Source organism: Cyprinodon tularosa, unplaced genomic scaffold (assembly GCF_016077235.1).
Source record: "Cyprinodon tularosa strain WSP-4 unplaced genomic scaffold, ASM1607723v1 ctg553, whole genome shotgun sequence".
Classification (NCBI taxonomy): domain Eukaryota; kingdom Metazoa; phylum Chordata; class Actinopteri; order Cyprinodontiformes; family Cyprinodontidae; genus Cyprinodon; species Cyprinodon tularosa.
The window spans coordinates 43456-60393 of NW_024039289.1; the positions used below are offsets into that span (position 1 = coordinate 43456).

The 16938-nt window shown below is 38.0% G+C and overlaps 1 protein-coding gene across 4 annotated transcripts in view; it reads right to left on the reverse strand.

Moving 5' to 3' along the window:
- col4a5 (collagen, type IV, alpha 5 (Alport syndrome)) overlaps nucleotides 1-16938 on the reverse strand; it is a 91608-nt gene that overhangs the window by 14005 nt on the left and 60665 nt on the right. Inside the window, exons 26-41 of one of the 4 annotated variants that reach the window (XM_038305237.1) lie at nucleotides 16809-16913; nucleotides 16625-16722; nucleotides 16355-16505; nucleotides 16137-16250; nucleotides 14070-14078; nucleotides 13426-13593; nucleotides 12636-12725; nucleotides 11880-12023; nucleotides 11676-11774; nucleotides 11485-11574; nucleotides 7340-7479; nucleotides 7138-7264; nucleotides 6878-7057; nucleotides 6743-6793; nucleotides 6466-6651; nucleotides 1497-1505 (exon numbers count right to left, since the gene is read on the reverse strand). In XM_038305237.1, coding sequence (XP_038161165.1) covers nucleotides 1497-1505; nucleotides 6466-6651; nucleotides 6743-6793; nucleotides 6878-7057; nucleotides 7138-7264; nucleotides 7340-7479; nucleotides 11485-11574; nucleotides 11676-11774; nucleotides 11880-12023; nucleotides 12636-12725; nucleotides 13426-13593; nucleotides 14070-14078; nucleotides 16137-16250; nucleotides 16355-16505; nucleotides 16625-16722; nucleotides 16809-16913 — 1761 coding nt within the window. The remainder of the gene's footprint in view (nucleotides 1-1496; nucleotides 1506-6465; nucleotides 6652-6742; nucleotides 6794-6877; nucleotides 7058-7137; nucleotides 7265-7339; nucleotides 7480-11484; nucleotides 11575-11675; nucleotides 11775-11879; nucleotides 12024-12635; nucleotides 12726-13425; nucleotides 13594-14069; nucleotides 14079-16136; nucleotides 16251-16354; nucleotides 16506-16624; nucleotides 16723-16808; nucleotides 16914-16938) is intronic. The other 3 variants (XM_038305235.1, XM_038305236.1, XM_038305238.1) reach the window with 3 other exon arrangements.

Sequence of the window (16938 nt, forward strand, 5' to 3'; positions counted from 1 at the left end):
CTAGTTGACTTGGAAGTCTACATTGGCTTGCTAATTTTGGCAGGAGTTTATAAGTCAAAAGGTGAAGCAACAGCAAGTCTTTGGAATGCTGAGACTGGAAGGGCAATATTTCCAACCACCATGTTGTTTCTCTCTACAAACTGTTCCATGTTCTAACTACTACGTGACATGTTCTCATTATCCATTTTCTGTCACACAAATGAATAAAAAAATAAATAAATCATAAAAAAACAAAAACAAACAAAAAAACTCTATAACTCTGCCACTGCCGGTCCCAAGCCCGGATAACAAAAGAGGAGGGGTGAGTAAGATCCTACAGTAACTAGCACCGATATATTACAACAAAATAGATAAAAATAACTAAATAAATATGTTTATGAGAGGAAAGGGGGAGTCACCAACATTAATCAATATGGTTCATTTGGTAAGAGTCATGAATGTGCTCAGAGTCATGAATGTGCTCAAAACCTGTAAATTTGAGAAGATTTGTATAAAAAAATCAAAATAAACAAATTTTCATTTAAAGGTTTGGCCTGATGGTGGCGCTAGAGGGAAGGTCAACTCACTGATTTTCAAGGGATTATTTATGTATTCAACAAATAAACAAAGTGCCTGTCACAAAAACTTGGTCAACAATATTCTGTAAATCATTTTCTGGAGGTAAATATCCCTGGGGTCAAATTGACCCCAAAGACCAAATTTGTTACTATATTTGAGGACGATAGGAGGGTTAAGTTTAAATAGATTTACATCCCCAAGACATAAACAGACATGTGCGCCATCTACTGGCAGTAGAGATGAGAATCAGCGCAGCTTCTTAAGAACTGAAGTAAATCGCCCAACATCCTGCAATGCCTTGTGGTAAAGTGACATAAACATAAAGAAAAAAAAGAAAATTCCCATTCCAACCAAATGCGAACAGATGCACCGCATCAAGGTAAGAAATTTGAATAAAATTTTGTGATTTATTGTGGCTTACTTGTATGTGTAGCATGACAAACCTTCACAGGACGACATACTTCTGCTGCCATACTTATTTACAAACAGTTAATTGGTCTATTTAAACAAAAAATTTAAACTTTAAAAGTAGCAAATGCCTAACCTATTTTTATTCATACAGAAAATACATTTAAGTAGAGAACATACAAAAATTCAGTAAATTCTTGAGTGTGTTAGATTGAGTGTGAGTGATTGTGATCAATAATTCAGTGCTTCCTTTTTTTAATTTAATAACACGTATTAGTGATCCAGTGCCAAACCCTACATATATGCATCTTTATTTTCATTTTTTCTAAACGTGCTTACTTGTTAAACGTGGATTATCATATCATCAGGGTGCATGAAAGGTGAAAGAAAGGAGTCAGAAGGAAGAAATAAAAGAAGCCTCAGAGATTTTTTAGAGGAAATGTTTCCATCACAGTAAATCAGAGAGTGAGGTTAAATTAAAGTGTTGCTGCTGGAGACGTGCAGAAAAGTCTGGATGCCGTTCATCTGACCTGAGGGGCCTGCGAGGCCGGACGCAAGAGTTGTCACGTGGAGAGGCAGGGGCCACACCGTGGTGGGTGGGGCCAAGCCACAGGAAACACGGAGTAAGATTTCACAGAAACATCTTTTCATACTGTCACATTTTGTTTCCTTCTGGCCTCACACAGTGACGGAGTTTGTTGGAAAAAGCTGAAGCTCCATCAAGAGGGACTTAATCTTGATTTCACCAAAGCTTTTTTTTTTTTTTTTTTTTTTATTTAACCAATATGAGAAATCTACAGTTATTTCTTGGGAATTTTTTTTTTTTTTATTATTGACCTTGATCTTGTTCATGTGATTGTTGATTATCCAGCACTGTGTGAGGTTCGGTGTTTGTGTTCACATGAACAGTCCTCATGCAGATGACTTGATTGGTGGGACTAAACTCAGTCATGACAGCAAAGCCAGACAAACTCAAAACAGTTTTATTGAAGTTTTTGCATAGAGACGCATCAACAGACGCATACAAATCTACCAACTCCAAATGCTCTATGAGTATAAATGACCTTCAGGTTTGTTCATAGTGGTGGTAACGTGTTTTTTTTTTTTTTTTGGCAACAAAAATAGTTTGTTTCGCTTTATTTCCAGATTTCATACTATTTTAGATACTATAGGTACATCTCAAGAAATAGAGCATCATATATATGATATTTTTGTTAGAAATATCCTTTTCTTGGTCTAAAGCAATATTCAATATTTCTTACACTGCAAAAACGATCTGAATTTAAGTAAAAATTTCTTAAATCAAGTGTATTTACTAGGGCTGCAACTAACGATTATTTTGAAAATCGATGAATCGGCCGATTATTTTTTCGATTAATCGATGAATCGGACACAAAATATTTTTTTTATATTAACCTCTTTATTCCAAAATAAACATTTTAGACAGAACAAACAAGCACACAAGTACAGGTTTCTCATTAACTGTACTGGTGCTATATGAAAAATAAATGTTTGTTTTAAAACTACGCAAACTTACATGAGAAATGTAGCTGTACATCCACAAAATATAGGCTACTTTGTTTCATAAAGCGCAAAAAGAGACAGGCATTTTTGTTTTTTAAAGCCCCTAAGGGGTTCAAACAATAGGCCCCCCCATTTCAACAAATGAGGTTTTTTTAGACTAGAAGAGTTCTGCCTTTTAAGACAGGAAAGTATAGCAGTTAAAGTTGCTACTTGAGAAAATACTGAACCATAGAGATAAAAATAGCCCTGTGATTCAAATTATAAATTGTATTTGGAATAAAAATGAGAGAACTAAGGGTGATAAAAAACACATCCTCCAAAGACAGATATTTACATGGGAATGTGGCATATACTTAATTGACATATTACTGATCTTGCTGGATTTTATTCTGCTTTACTTCCATAAATTGCAGGATCTTCTTTACTTTATCTTTGCCAGAAGATTTAAACTTTAAAAGCCTTGCCCTCATAATTTGCAAATTAATTTATTTATAAAGAAAATATAAACGCTGCTTAAGGTAATTCAAATGAAATTAAAAGTAAAATAAGTAGCCAACCTTATCACTGTCTGTAACCTACTAACACGGTAAGGAAAGCATCAGATGAGCTACCTGAGAAACTAACTTACGTTTCCCCACTTTAAAATGAAACAAACATGGTTACTCATCCTGCTGATCAGCTCTCTTCACTGCCATTGAAGGCTCCAACATGTTTTCTTTTCAGGTGCTGCGTCATAACAGTGGTGCTTCCGTGCCATGTTTATTTGTTTTTTACAAAAGTTGCATGTTACGACTTTTTTCACTTTACAAAGCGCAGGCTATTTTAATTATTGTGATCAATTTGCGCCGTCAATCCCGGGGCATGCGCGCTTCATTTGCAGTCTGGACGCTGAGGGTAAACTCCTCACTAAAATCCTGCGGCTCGGACTGCACCGCTGAGAGGGATTCTGTGGGAGAGGGAGAAAGGCGTTGGGATGGGGGAGGCGCCCCACGGCAGCAGCTGCCGCTGGAGGACAAAAGTAGGAACGATACATGCTTTCACGTAAGAGTCTCCAAAAGCCGCCAGTGACACCGTAAAAAGTCGCCAGATTTGTCGCTAGTCGCTTTTTAAAAAAATAGTCGTTGGAGGGGTCTGAAAAGTCGCTGAGTTGTCAACACTGCAACTGCGGCGCTGACTCGCTCCGCCATATTTTTTTTTCTTCCCCGGGATGACGGCGGCGGCGGATGACGCATTAATCGCGCGACACAACTAATCGATGATTAAATTCGTTGCCAACGCTTTTAAAAGTCGATTTTTATCGATTTTATCGATTCGTTGTTGCAGCCCTAATATTTACCCTTAATTTGAGCTGGTAAATAAGATAGTTTGCCAATGGATGAAGTATTTTTACATTTAAAATAAGATAATTAGATAATATGCACTTGAAATAAGATAATGCAATAGTTTTTTCTTATTTCAAATGTAAATTGTCTTGTTCCATTGGCAAAGTGTCTCACTTACCTCCTCAATTCAAGAAAAAATGCACTTATTTTAAGACCAAATGACCTATTTAGATTTAAATTTTTGCAGTATAAAAACAGAATTCTAAGTTTTCTTTACCTGTCAGCTAAGATCATGAACATGACAAGAAAAAACATCTTCAAACATTTTACTCTATGTGTAATAAATCTCTATAAAGGGAGGCCTTCTAAAATAACTGGCAACAAATGCTGCAGTTTTATGTTTATTTTTATATATATATATATTTTTATATATATATTTGTATTATTCACAATCAGATGATTGATATAGTGCTGTTTTGCTTAGTGTTACTTTGCTAGGCAAAAAGCTAAAAAATGCTGGTATAGTGTTATTTTAGCATGGATGTAAACCAAATTGAGTTATTTAAACAAAGGGTCTACAGGCCTTCTCCACTGAAAGGAGTTATTTACTTTCATACCAACAAATGTCTCAGATTTTTATTTAATAAAAAAACTCACATCAAAATATCTTCAAACATTCTTTAGAGGGGTTTGGAGCAACAAAATGGAGAGCCTAAATTTGTCAGGAAATATATATATGTTACATTGAAATATGGAAATGTAACATTTCTGTTGGTAATTTTTATTTATATAGATTCAAATTTGCAGTAAATAAACCTTTACATGTGAAATGCACAGTTAAATTAAAGAATGAATGTCTTTAAAAATTAATCGTATTTAAAAATAAGTGCAATAACTTTACTCTATATTTCTATACATATTTATACATAGAGAGTGAAAGAATTAAATCTATTTCCGGTGGTCTACGAGTCTGTGCCACTGTTATTTCTGTGTTATAATCTTGGCGCTGATGACTGGCTTAATTGCACATTTTATTCACCCGTCTAACTCTGCCTGGTTTCTCATTTCTGCTCATCTGATCCACCTGTTCCTGCCTCTATTTTAGCTGCTTGCTCCCAGTCATCATTCTTGAGCATTTGGTGTAGAGAGTCTTAGAGCGTTGCTATTACTGTTCTTATTGCCTGATCCTGACCCGTTTTTGTATTCTGACATTTGAGCCTGCCTGCCCCTGTCTGATCTGTTTGCCGGACCCGTCTTCGGACTCCTGTTGGATTCCACTGTGGACTGAACCTGGATCTGCCTCTTGTCTTTGCCCTGTGGATTATCCTGTCTTCCTTAGTCTGCTCGGACCAGATCTCCTACCAGTCCTGGAGCTTCAGCGTCTGGAACTCTCTGGCAGAGTCTGCTGCGTCTTGTCAGCTGACCGGCTGGGCACGGACTGAACTGTCAAACCAGGTTAGGGACTCAATAGTTCATAATCAACCTCTGCTAGATTACCGTGGTCACTAACCTGTGTTCCTCTCTTGCAAAGATTCCTGCCTTAGACGCCCTAGCTGCAGCCACTGTAGATACGTAGAACGGTTGTTTTTTAATAAATGCTTTTAACGTTATCCCACTGTCTGTCTGGCCCTAATACTGGGTCCCTCTATTCTGAGTCATTACATCATGAGCTGAAAGGTTTGGGAGGGGCTCACTTCTAAGATTACAAATAAAATCTTACATGAAATGTTAAAAGGCAAACCTCAGGTTAGCTATTTGATGTTTGCTGTCAGATCTGGTGGCAATCATCGATTTCAGAATCTGATAATTAACTGAACAATCAGTGCGTTTCTATACACTAAATAAAGGAATCTGTTTGATCCAAAATGAAACAGTGTTTTGAGTTTGTTTGTGGCTTAGATGATTAACACCAGGTTTTACCTTCCTAACAATCAAAAGAAACCAAACACACACAGAGGCTGTGAAAAGACAGAGGTACAGAATATCATTCACTAGGTGCTTTGGCGTTGGGATAGAAGGAGTTTACACCATCCCAAAGATGGGATCGGTCAGGAGGGAAAGTGTGGAAAAAGATAATGGGAAGAACAACAAATGTAGATGATGACACGGGCACAACAATGTGAAAATAGACATGGTGTTTTGGTACAAAGTGAAAACTTTGCGAAAACTGTGACTCGTGTGAGAGAAGGGGAAGCCCTGACAGTTGTGGTGTCAAGCTGGGGGTCGATGTGTTTGAAAACCTGGTGCTGGAAGAAAAGAGTGGTGCGGCTCTTTGGCCAATGGTGCTGATCAGTGAAACAATGACCCATGCAAATCAACGAACACGGTTGTGATTGATATCTGATTCAGCATGGATCTCCTGCCTGATTCTACTTAGAGGTTGTAAACTAAATAACCAGATTCTGACATTGATTGGAACCATTCAAATGTTTTCCCCAAATTCTGTTATAAATAGTTATCTAATGTGATATATATTTTTAAGTTGGTTCAGTCATCATCGTATATAAAACCTGTAGTGGCCTTATAACAAAGCACACTCTAATTTTTCTTGGATGTTTAAAAGTATATGTTGCTTTTTTTCTCTAACTGCAGAAAACCAGGCAGGAACTTCCAAACTGATCACGTGGTGACAAACACCAACAAAGCCCTTTACCTGATCTTCCAGGTGGTCCAGGGGGTCCTTGAATCCCTTTAGCGCCCTGGAATGACTGTCCTGGAGGTCCTGGAGGGCCACTGAGACCTGGAGGACCTGGAGGACCTTGGAAGCCGGGATCTCCTTTAGAGCCAGGAAAGCCTGGGCCGCCAGCTGGACCAGGAGGACCTGGGTCTCCCTTCTCACCTTAACATGGAGAACCAGACAGAAACGTTACAGCAGAAAACACAGAAACAAACATTTAGGGTTTAAATGCAGCATGATGGGAATAACCTACCTGGCAACCCTCGACTTCCAGCAGGACCAGGAGTACCAAAGCCAGGAATTCCTTGAAAAACACATACAATAAACTGAACACGTACAAAGTATGTTCAGCCAGAATCTACTGTACATCTTTGAAACTTCAACTTACCAGGCTCTCCTTTTACTCCAGCTGGTCCTGGGATGCCATCTCTTCCTGGCTGACCCTTCTCTCCAACGGGTCCAAGGGGTCCTGGTCGACCAGGCTCTCCTGGTCTACCTGGACCTCCATTGAGTCCTGGGGCACCAGGCCCACCATCAAGACCCTTTGGACCAGGGCTACCAGGGGGACCTACAGAGAAAGGAGAAGTCAGTGTGTTTGGTTAAATCAAAGTTTTAAAATAAGAAACATAACACACTAAACATACTCACCTTGGAATCCTGGGAGGCCTACATCTCCTTTAGCCCCTGGTAAGCCTGGTAAACCAGGAAGGCCAGGTGTGCCTGGACTTCCTTTAAGTCCAGGATTTCCTGGGAAACCCGGTTGACCTGGATCTCCCTTTTAGGAAATAAAAAACCCAATCTGTTAACCCAAAATTCACGTTTATAAACTGAATATACCTAACTAATTCACCTTCGATCCTGGTATTCCTGGTGGTCCAGTGCCAGCAGAACCTGGTTCACCTTTTTGTCCTTGAGGGCCAGGTGTTCCCGGCTGACCTGGGGTTCCTGGCCTACCTGGAAAACCTGCTGTACCTTTCAGCCCTGCAGGTCCTGTGGGGTTATTGAAAAGTGGAGGAGTTCAATATTAAAGTTTAAAGCTTGGCTCTAAATTGCTGTTAATTAGTTTGTTTAAGTTTTCAACCAAAAACTGAACCAAAAAAAAAAAATGGTTGACTGAGTGTGTGTTCCAAGAGTGTGTGCGGGATTGAAGGCATCAGGCAGGTGCTGTTACTTAGACACTTTTGATTAACTGATCACCAACAGCATGCAGAAGTTTTTGTAGTTTATAAAACTTAAATGTAATTGGCTGAGGTGCTTTCCATGCGGTGTTACCCACACTTAGATATGGTAAGCCCGCAGCACAAACTACACTAGCATCATGTGGCATCCCGTGTCTCACATTTGTTAAGCAGATAGTTGAAACTCTGGCACCAAGATCATCTTCAGTAATTGCAACATAGCAACACAATACAAAAACTACCCATTGTTGGTCTGGAAGCATTGAGAAGTTATATATGTAAAGCTACAGGGGTGTGAGACTTCTCTCCAGTCATACTGGCATTTAAACTGGGATGACAGGAGGTCTTGGAGCAGACACAGCTGAGTAATTTTTTAATGTCATCAAACGCACACAACTGTTCCCCCACACTTTAAGTTAACAATTGCCCTATTAATTAAAGTAACAACATTAATGAGCCCAGATAGCCTGATGTGAACCGATGACAGAAAAACTTGGTCACTAGGTAAAAATGCTGTTTACTCAGAATGGAAAAAATAGTTGTCAGTTGTATTGTTTCATTATTACCAATTTTATTTATGTGTGTGTGATGGTATTGTTATTTTTCTTTATGTTATGGGTAATAGGTAAGTAACCTTTTTATAAAAGCAATCAGCCCCTAAAGCTTATTGCTTTATTAAAGACCTAAAGCAAACAGAAGTGTTTTTACACATAACCTCAGTCAAGCTATTAATAAATAGTCTTCTTTTTCTACTACTTGTTAGTTCTTTTACCTTCTTTGATTTTGTATTTTATACTTTTGCTAAAGGTGCAGCAACAATGCTTTAAATTAACTAAATCCAGCCTTGTTCAATAGATTTTTTTTAAACGAGGCTCTTTTGTTGTATTGAATACAACTTTGGAATACTAAACCCTTTAAAATGTCCTTTATGTCATTGTAATCTTAAATGCCATAGTTTCATTAGCTGTACATGGAAAAGAACAAACAGCAAACAGAGGAATTAAAATAAAGTTTTTGAAAAAACTGAATTTATACAGAAATGGGGACTTTTTGAAAGAAAAAACAAAAAACATCTATCCCCGGTGTCTCAACATGAGGAAACGTGGTTGAATGTCAGCTCTTTGAACAATGTGTGTTGTACTACCATTGTATACAGTTAATTAATACTGGAAATGAACGGGGTAAAATTTTCAGTGTCGAGGCCTCAGCATAATCAAATTTGTTACTTTTCTCTGACTTCACTCTGACTTAATATTTAATATGGGCATTACATTTTAAGACTTGTGGTCAAATAAATGTGAGCCAAATTAACTAGTCCAAAATTTTTCTTTCACTTTCATGCTTTGCATGTCTAAGGTAAGCTGATCTAGCATAGCTCTCAAAAAAGAGATTTGGTCATTCTCTCAGGGAGCCTGAATTTGTTGGAATCCCCCAAAAAACACCAGGAAGGATTTAAATGTGCTTTCCAACAGATTGATTGGGATCACATACTGATTGGAAAAAATTGTGAAGTTGACTGTAAATCTTTTGTTGCTACAATGGAGAGCAATATTAAAGATTTTAGTTGTAAAGTAAAGCACAAATACAACAAAAACATACTACCCTGGATGACCTCTGACATTCTCAAACTAATGAAAGAGAGGGATGTTGCATTAAAAACAGGAATTAAGACTAAATCAGCCACTGCTAAAAAACTGTTTACAACACTGAGGAATAAAACTGTTAAAGCTACATGCAAGGCCAAAGTAGATGTTTTTCCTCACTATAATAGAACATGCAAAAGGGGATTCCAAAACAATTTCGACCCAACTAAAAAAACTTGTAGGACAGGACTCAAAAATTAAACAAAATTTAGAAATTAAGATAAATGGACAAATTACAAATAATACAAACCAAGTTGCAGATGCCTTCAATAACTTTTTTATTGAATCTGTGTCAACTATTGCCCAAAGCGTCCCTCCTAACAATCTAAATATGTGTTAAACAAATAATATTGAGCCAATCTTCAACCTACAAACAGTCACAGAATCAGAAGTCTTACAAATAATAAGGACACTTAAAGCTTCTAGAACTAGAGACAGATTTGGCATAGATATGTGCATGCTGCAAGAAATTTTGGATAAAAAAACATAAAAATATCACCATTGTGGCATTATACAGTACTAAAACATAAGCTTCTAAGCTGGGAAAACTTCATCAAGTATGCAAACCTCTATCTGTTTTATAAAATAATCCGTGGTCTGTCATCTCCTCCACTCAGTCAGTTTGTGAAAATCCGGAACACGAGGGTCAGCTAGAGGAGAGTGTGTTGTTCCTCTGCATAAAAGTGCTTTCAGTCAAAGAGCCTTTGCAGTTACAGCTTCTCAGGAATGAAATTCTGTCCCTCAGAACATCAGAGAACTTACAACATACACTATTTCCAAAAAGCATCTAAAAAATAGGCTCATAACACATCAGTCATGTCAGCATTAGTTGAATGTCTATCATTAACAAGCCATGCTGCCACTTGTCTCTTCTGTGTATGTATATATGTGTATGTGTATACGTGTGTATGTATGTATGTATGTATGTATGTATGTATGTATGTATGTATGTATGTATGTATGTATGTATGTATGTATGTATGTATGTATGTATGTATGTATGTATGTATGTATGTATGTATGTATGTATGTATGTATGTATGTATGTATATGTATATATGTATGTATATATACATAGTTTAAATGTTTTATTCTATTTTATGAACCTCTGTAGTCCAGCGAACACTTATTCTGTGTTTTTAAATCAGTTTTGAGGAGTTATAGCTGTTATTATTTCATTATATATTTGTTATTTTTCATTGTAGAATGCTTACTGTTGTGTGTTTTTTTTAGGTAGACAATTTTAAGATCTGTCCAGGGACAACAGATGAAAAATAGCCTTTTCACTAATTCTGGTGCATTTGCAGGAATGGTTTTTAATGTACACTGTCCCTGTCAAATAAATAAATAAATAAAATTAAATATATACGTCACACCCCCTCTTTACTCTTCTTTTTATGGAGAAAAACACTATTCAACACAGGAACATATCCTTGCTTTGACTGATCTCCAATTTGCAGTAATGTAAGTTCTGTTAACAAAAATGATTGTACAATTTTATGATACCAGAATATATTGAGGTAATATAGCTGCTAATATATAGCTGGTCATATATAGCTGCATAAGAGCAAGTGGTAGCTTAACCAAATTGGAAGGTCTGCACTCAGTTAACAAATTCATGGCATGACAGACAGCACATTCTAATTTTTAATGTCAGCGTTTAAAGCAATATAGTATTCCACTGCGAAAACCAAAGACAATTGCTAAACACATGAAGCTAGGCCCAAAAGGGCCAATTAAACAAAGCTGATGATCTGCAGATCTGCAACAGTAAAAATGATGGTCCAGTCGACTTGTGTCATTAATCTTAAATTTGATAGAAGCATAGGGTACATCTGAGTGGGCCCTTGCTCATAAGACAGTTTGATGAATACTATATAATACAGCAGCTAAACATCGCTGCCCACACTGGTCAAACAAGCTTTTGCATCAGGGAGTGAACTCACTCACAGCCCATCTGCTTTGTTTTTGTCCCGATCTATTAGAAAATGATACTGTGAAAAAGGCTGCATTTTTGCAAACTAGAACCATGTCAGAACATAAATGAAGGATAAAGTCCTTCCTATTCTTTCCTAATACATAAATCTGTACAAATGAAAGTATAAATGCATTTATAAAGACATTACCGGTGACATAATATAAATAAAGATCTGCCATTAGGAAAGCTCACCCACCTGGAATTCCCATATCTCCCATGTTGCCTTTTGGACCTGGAATTCCAGGGCCACCAGGATTCCCTGGGAATCCAGGTTCTCCTTTAAATCCTAGAAAAACCAAACATCAAATTATGGACAAAACATACTGACAGAAAAGGATCAATGTCAAATAATCCATCTGTCCATCCATCCTTGATGGAACCTGCTACCTGGTGGTCCAGGAGCTCCAGGGCGTCCATCTTGTCCAGGTAATCCAGGTTCACCAGGAAGACCTGAAATGCCTTTTACTCCAGGTGGGCCTGCTAAACCTAAACATATGGGAATTCATTAAATCTTTATGGTAGAGTGAGAGTTTTGTGGAAGTTAAAAGATGATTTAAAGATGGTGATATGTTGACATGTTTCCATTTGTACCTTGTGGTCCAGGATCTCCTTTTTGTCCAGCAATATTTATTGGTGCAGGGGGTCCAGGGGGTCCTTGGAATCCTTTGTCTCCTTTATCTCCTTTGGAACCTGGAGCACCTGGGACTCCATTTCTGCCTGGAAATCCTGGTTCACCTATGGCACAATGACACAGGAACCTCAAAAATTTTGAACTCCAATATTTTCTTATCCTTCTTTTTTCACAATAGCTGATAATCGTGCGATTAGAATATCTTCTTCAAATATGATAAAGGTTTCATCCATTCATTTTTAGACAGTTTATTATCTAAAGTGTCAAATCTGAATGTCAAAGCATGCTTAATTTTTTGTTTTAAAAATAGAACAAAGCTTTCCATTAATTTAAAACTCCTAAGTACAGAAGCATCATCTAGTTCAGGTCAGATCAGAGTAATGAAATATGGTTCAAGTTGATTCAAACATTTGAAATATTTTCAAAATGTAGAGCTAATAGAAAGGCCACAGAGTTATAGTACCATTTTTATCAACCAACTACCCCAAAGGACGACAGATCAACACTTTGAAAGTGATGGAGGCTTCGTCAGTGCTGCCTCAGCTGTTGCCAGTCTCAAATTTACTCATATATCAGTAATATGTGAGTAAATTTTTAATGTACATTTTTATGTAATTTTGAAATTGAAATGAATTGAAAGTTCTCACCCCTCTATCAAAGCATCTTGTTATTTAGAAAGGAGGCAAATTTTTAATTTGAAGTGTTTGTGTAAGTACCTTTAAATCCTGGTGCACCAGGCCCTCCTGGAGTGCCAGGTCCCCCAGGTTGTCCTGGAGGTCCTATTGGACCCATGTCACCTTTCAGACCTGCAGTGGCCCAGTAGACAGCAGGTGAAACAGAGGTAAAAAAATAAACTGAAATAGAGAATTATAGCAGCTTAACATTAAGTGGTGTACCATGTATGAAGGTGGCTCATGTGACACTTTGTCACTCAGGTGACAAAGCTTACAGCGGAGCCACTCACTCAATGACATAAAGGTTGGATAGATTTATACTTCCTAAATAAAAGAATTATAAATGAGGGTTTGTCTTACAGTATATAAACCTCTTTTCACAAATTGGTAAAGGCTGATGGATCCATGCAAGGCAGTGTCTACTTTCACCAACATTCATCTTGTACTTAACTTGAAGCTAACCAATAAACAAAAACTTTATATTTTTGCAAACCAAAAACAGATAAATATTGTAATATTAAATGAAAATTCCTCAACCCTGATATTTCAGTTCATTGACAAAAAGATCAGATAAAATGTTGTAAAAACAATTGGAACATTTTGATATCCAGTATACTAAATAGAGCATTATAAAATACAATTTCAATTTACAAATGCTACAAAAGGGGAGGTCGTGGCCAAGTGGTTAGAGCGAGGACTGCCACTCAAGGTCCTTGAACAAGGCCCTTATCCCCAGACTGCTCCCCGGGCACCACACAGTGAAACCCCCCCATGAAACAAACAAAATAAATGCTACAAACCACATTTAAGGCTACAGTTAACAGTTTTTCACCTGGTATTCCGGGCCTGCCGTCCCTTCCAGGTCCTCCGGGGGGTCCTGGGATTCCTATCGGTCCAGGGGCACCTGGAAAACCAGGATTTCCTTTCTCACCCGGTGGACCTGGGATGTCTAAGCCTGGTGGCCCTGGGTCACCCTTTTCTCCACTTCCTCCTGGGAATCCTGTAAGGATGGTAATTTTAAATCAGTACAGAGACATCTAAACATCCACCACCTCTGTGACATGAACCCTTTCTAGACTTCAGATACTGAATTGAACCAGAGAGGAGACAGTAATTTGGTGACGGAAAATGTATTTTTAATTTGTAAATATCAGAAATATTAGATTCTTGTAAATCCCTAAAGACAATTCAATATATAACCATTAAAGGTAACTACTGCTGTGGATGGTGCTGAAAGTGCTAAAGTTAAAAAGGTTTAACCTTTTCTGACTTCAATTTTACGTAAAATTAAGAACATCGGCAATGTGAGCGGCTGGCTAATAGCTAAAAATGTGTAATAGATAGGCTTTTCCCGCAATATAAACCAGACAAAGGCCGACTCAAGGAAAGATACATGACACTTAACATTCATCTTTCAAAACAGAAAACACGTCACATTTCAGTGCCATCGGCTGTACCAAAGTTTGCTTACAATACCTTTCTCGCCTTGGCATCAAAGCGTCGCAGGTAAGGAAGGGGTGCGTTTCAGAGTGCAGAGCAAATGAGATAAGAAGAGCAAAGTTTAATGCACTCAATGCATTAAAACGTGTAAGTTACTGGATTTCAAAAGGTCCATATAGAGTTCCAGTTTAAAGTTTATCCCCACTTATCCTCAGCATGAATGTCACTTTTTTCCAATTAATTTGAAACATTTTTATTGGGGAAGGAACAATTCTGGTCATTCAGATATTTGGTTAGCAAATAACACCAGAGAAAGGCGTCCTTTAAATCTATCAACAACTCTAGTTGGACATTTGACCACAATTTTCAGTAAAACCTGTGGAGTTTTCACAGGTTTAAAAAAAATTAAAAGAGCCAGCTTTTAACCATATTCCCTAATTTTCCAGTTGGCCTGAAGCTGGTGCCATTTCAGGAGCTTAAAACTACCCTGCTTTTTCCAATATAAAACCAGCTATGTTTATACAGTATCAGCAGCTAGATACTGTAGGTTGAAACTGGGACGTGACATCAACCATATTGGGAGCTTGTCATCTAAAAGCTACAGTATTTCCTGGATGGGGCCGCCTGTGGAGCTGTTTGATAGTTGCCTTTTGTATCTCTGCTTCTTATTCAAGTCTGCTTGAACACCAGCAACCTTATCAGACGGCGGCTCACACTGAGCCTGATTCTGCTGGAGGTTTCTTCATATTAAAAGGGAGTTTTTCCTCTACCACTGTTCGCTACAAGCATGCTTGATGTGAGGGATTTCTTTCAAGTCAGTGAATCAAAGCAATCAACTGGTTTTCCTTAGATAGAGAACTTTGAATCCATTTGACTGTATGATCTGGTTTAATTGTCGTTTGTTGTGAATTGGCGCTATATAAATAATTTAAATTCAATTCAGTTTATTTATATAACGCCAATTCACAACACATGTCATCTGAAGGCACTTTACAGTTCACCAAATAAACTGAATTTAATTAAGTACTTCTGTCACAGAAAACCAAATGTGTTTGAATGTGTTTGTCTCTGAAACCTGCTAAGAAACACTTATCATTTATTAAGCGTCGAGTTTAGCTCACAATTTTGACTGTTCAAAGATGAGAGAAAATTCATAAAATTTTACCTATTCTTACACTAAGAATAATTGTTGTATCAGTCAACACAGAAAAATTTAGAATTAAAGTCAATTTAAATTCCAGAATTAAAAGGACATTCATGCCAGTGAGGAAAATATAAACTTTAGACTGAACTATATATGCAAAACAACTATTAGCGCTGACTAACTAGTAATAACTGAATAACGAAAGCAAACTAACAGAACTGTCTACCTAGTGGTAAAGTATGCTGTACAATAAGAAAGAGGAGTTGGAAGTAAGGTAAAACGTGCTGATGTAAATGCGAGCACGCTGACACCCTGTAGTGTTAGTTCTTGCTTGGTGTGCTCCTGCAGAAATTGTACTAAGTGATGTTAAGGGTGTTCAACATGTGAAAGCGAGTATCTGTCATATTGAAGTTGTGCAAACTGCAGTTGCAAGAGACTGTTTTGAATCAAAGAATCAAGAATGAAAGTGACACTTGTGGCGGTTTATGGATAACAGGCGACGCGTGGATCTAGCAGTGGTACACGGTCAAGACACGGATACATTTTCCCGGACAAAGACATGGAGCCCACTGAAGAGCGAAATAACCACCAAAAGAGTGGGGTAGTTTTAAAACTCTTTAAAAAGTGTACATGCTCTGAACACAACCACACAGAAAGCAGTGATGTGTGCTTTTAAATCAGCCCAAACAACTCAAGCGGCAGTGTTGTTTAAGGTAATCAACATGGATGATGTGCATTTTAGTAAAGACTAGACATGGTATCCAAATCCAGACACCAAACATGGACATAGAAAGAGTCAGACATGCTAAAAAAAAAGGCACAAAATCTCATAAAACATGCTGAGTTATCAAATAAAAATAATACCATTATTTATAGTCTATATTCTCTCTTTTTTAAATTAAATTTTATGGTAGAAAACTGAAAGAAAATCCATCTAAACCTAATCTTTTGTGTCCTACCTGGTGGTCCCATTGGGCCTTGAGGTCCAGGAGGACCAGGAGGACCAACTGCACCACCTGTTGTACTTCCAGGGGGTCCAGGAGGTCCAGGTCGACCAGGTGTGCCCGGGTCCCCTACGCGCAAATGAAGGGATGGCAGTCAGGTTAGGCGCCATGCTTTTTAATTGTCATCTTAATATTTTTGTATGAACATATTATTTACAAATACTACACTTTACCTTTAGTGCCTGGAAATCCATCAGACCCAGGTCGTCCTGGTCCGCCTGGGTTGCCAGGGAAACCAGAATCTCCCTTTGGTCCAGTGAAACCTTTAGCTCCAGGTATTCCTGGTTGACCTGGAGGACCAGGAAGTCCAAAACCTGGCTCACCCTTTTACACGCACATGCAGGAAGGGAGATATTAAATATTTATCAAACAGGAAATAACTGTGCTGTCTAAGATTAGCGAAAATGTCACTGTCTATCAATTATCAAAGATACCTATCATACCTTTGAACCAGGAAACCCAGGCGTTCCGGGGAGTCCATCTATTCCTGGTATACCTTTTTCTCCAGGTCTTCCTGGCTGACCTGGAATACCTGGGAATCCTATTAGACCATAGATGATTAATATGAGTGATTTTATGATGCAAATAAAGGATAGGTAAATGGTATATTGAATGGGTCAGTTTTACCTTTCACTCCTGGAGGACCTGGGAGTCCAATACCTGGTTGTCCAGGATCACCTTTTGGTCCAGCTAAACCTGGGAAACCAGGCTGTCCTGGCTGACCTGGGGAACCTGATAAAAGGCCGTATTGTACAGT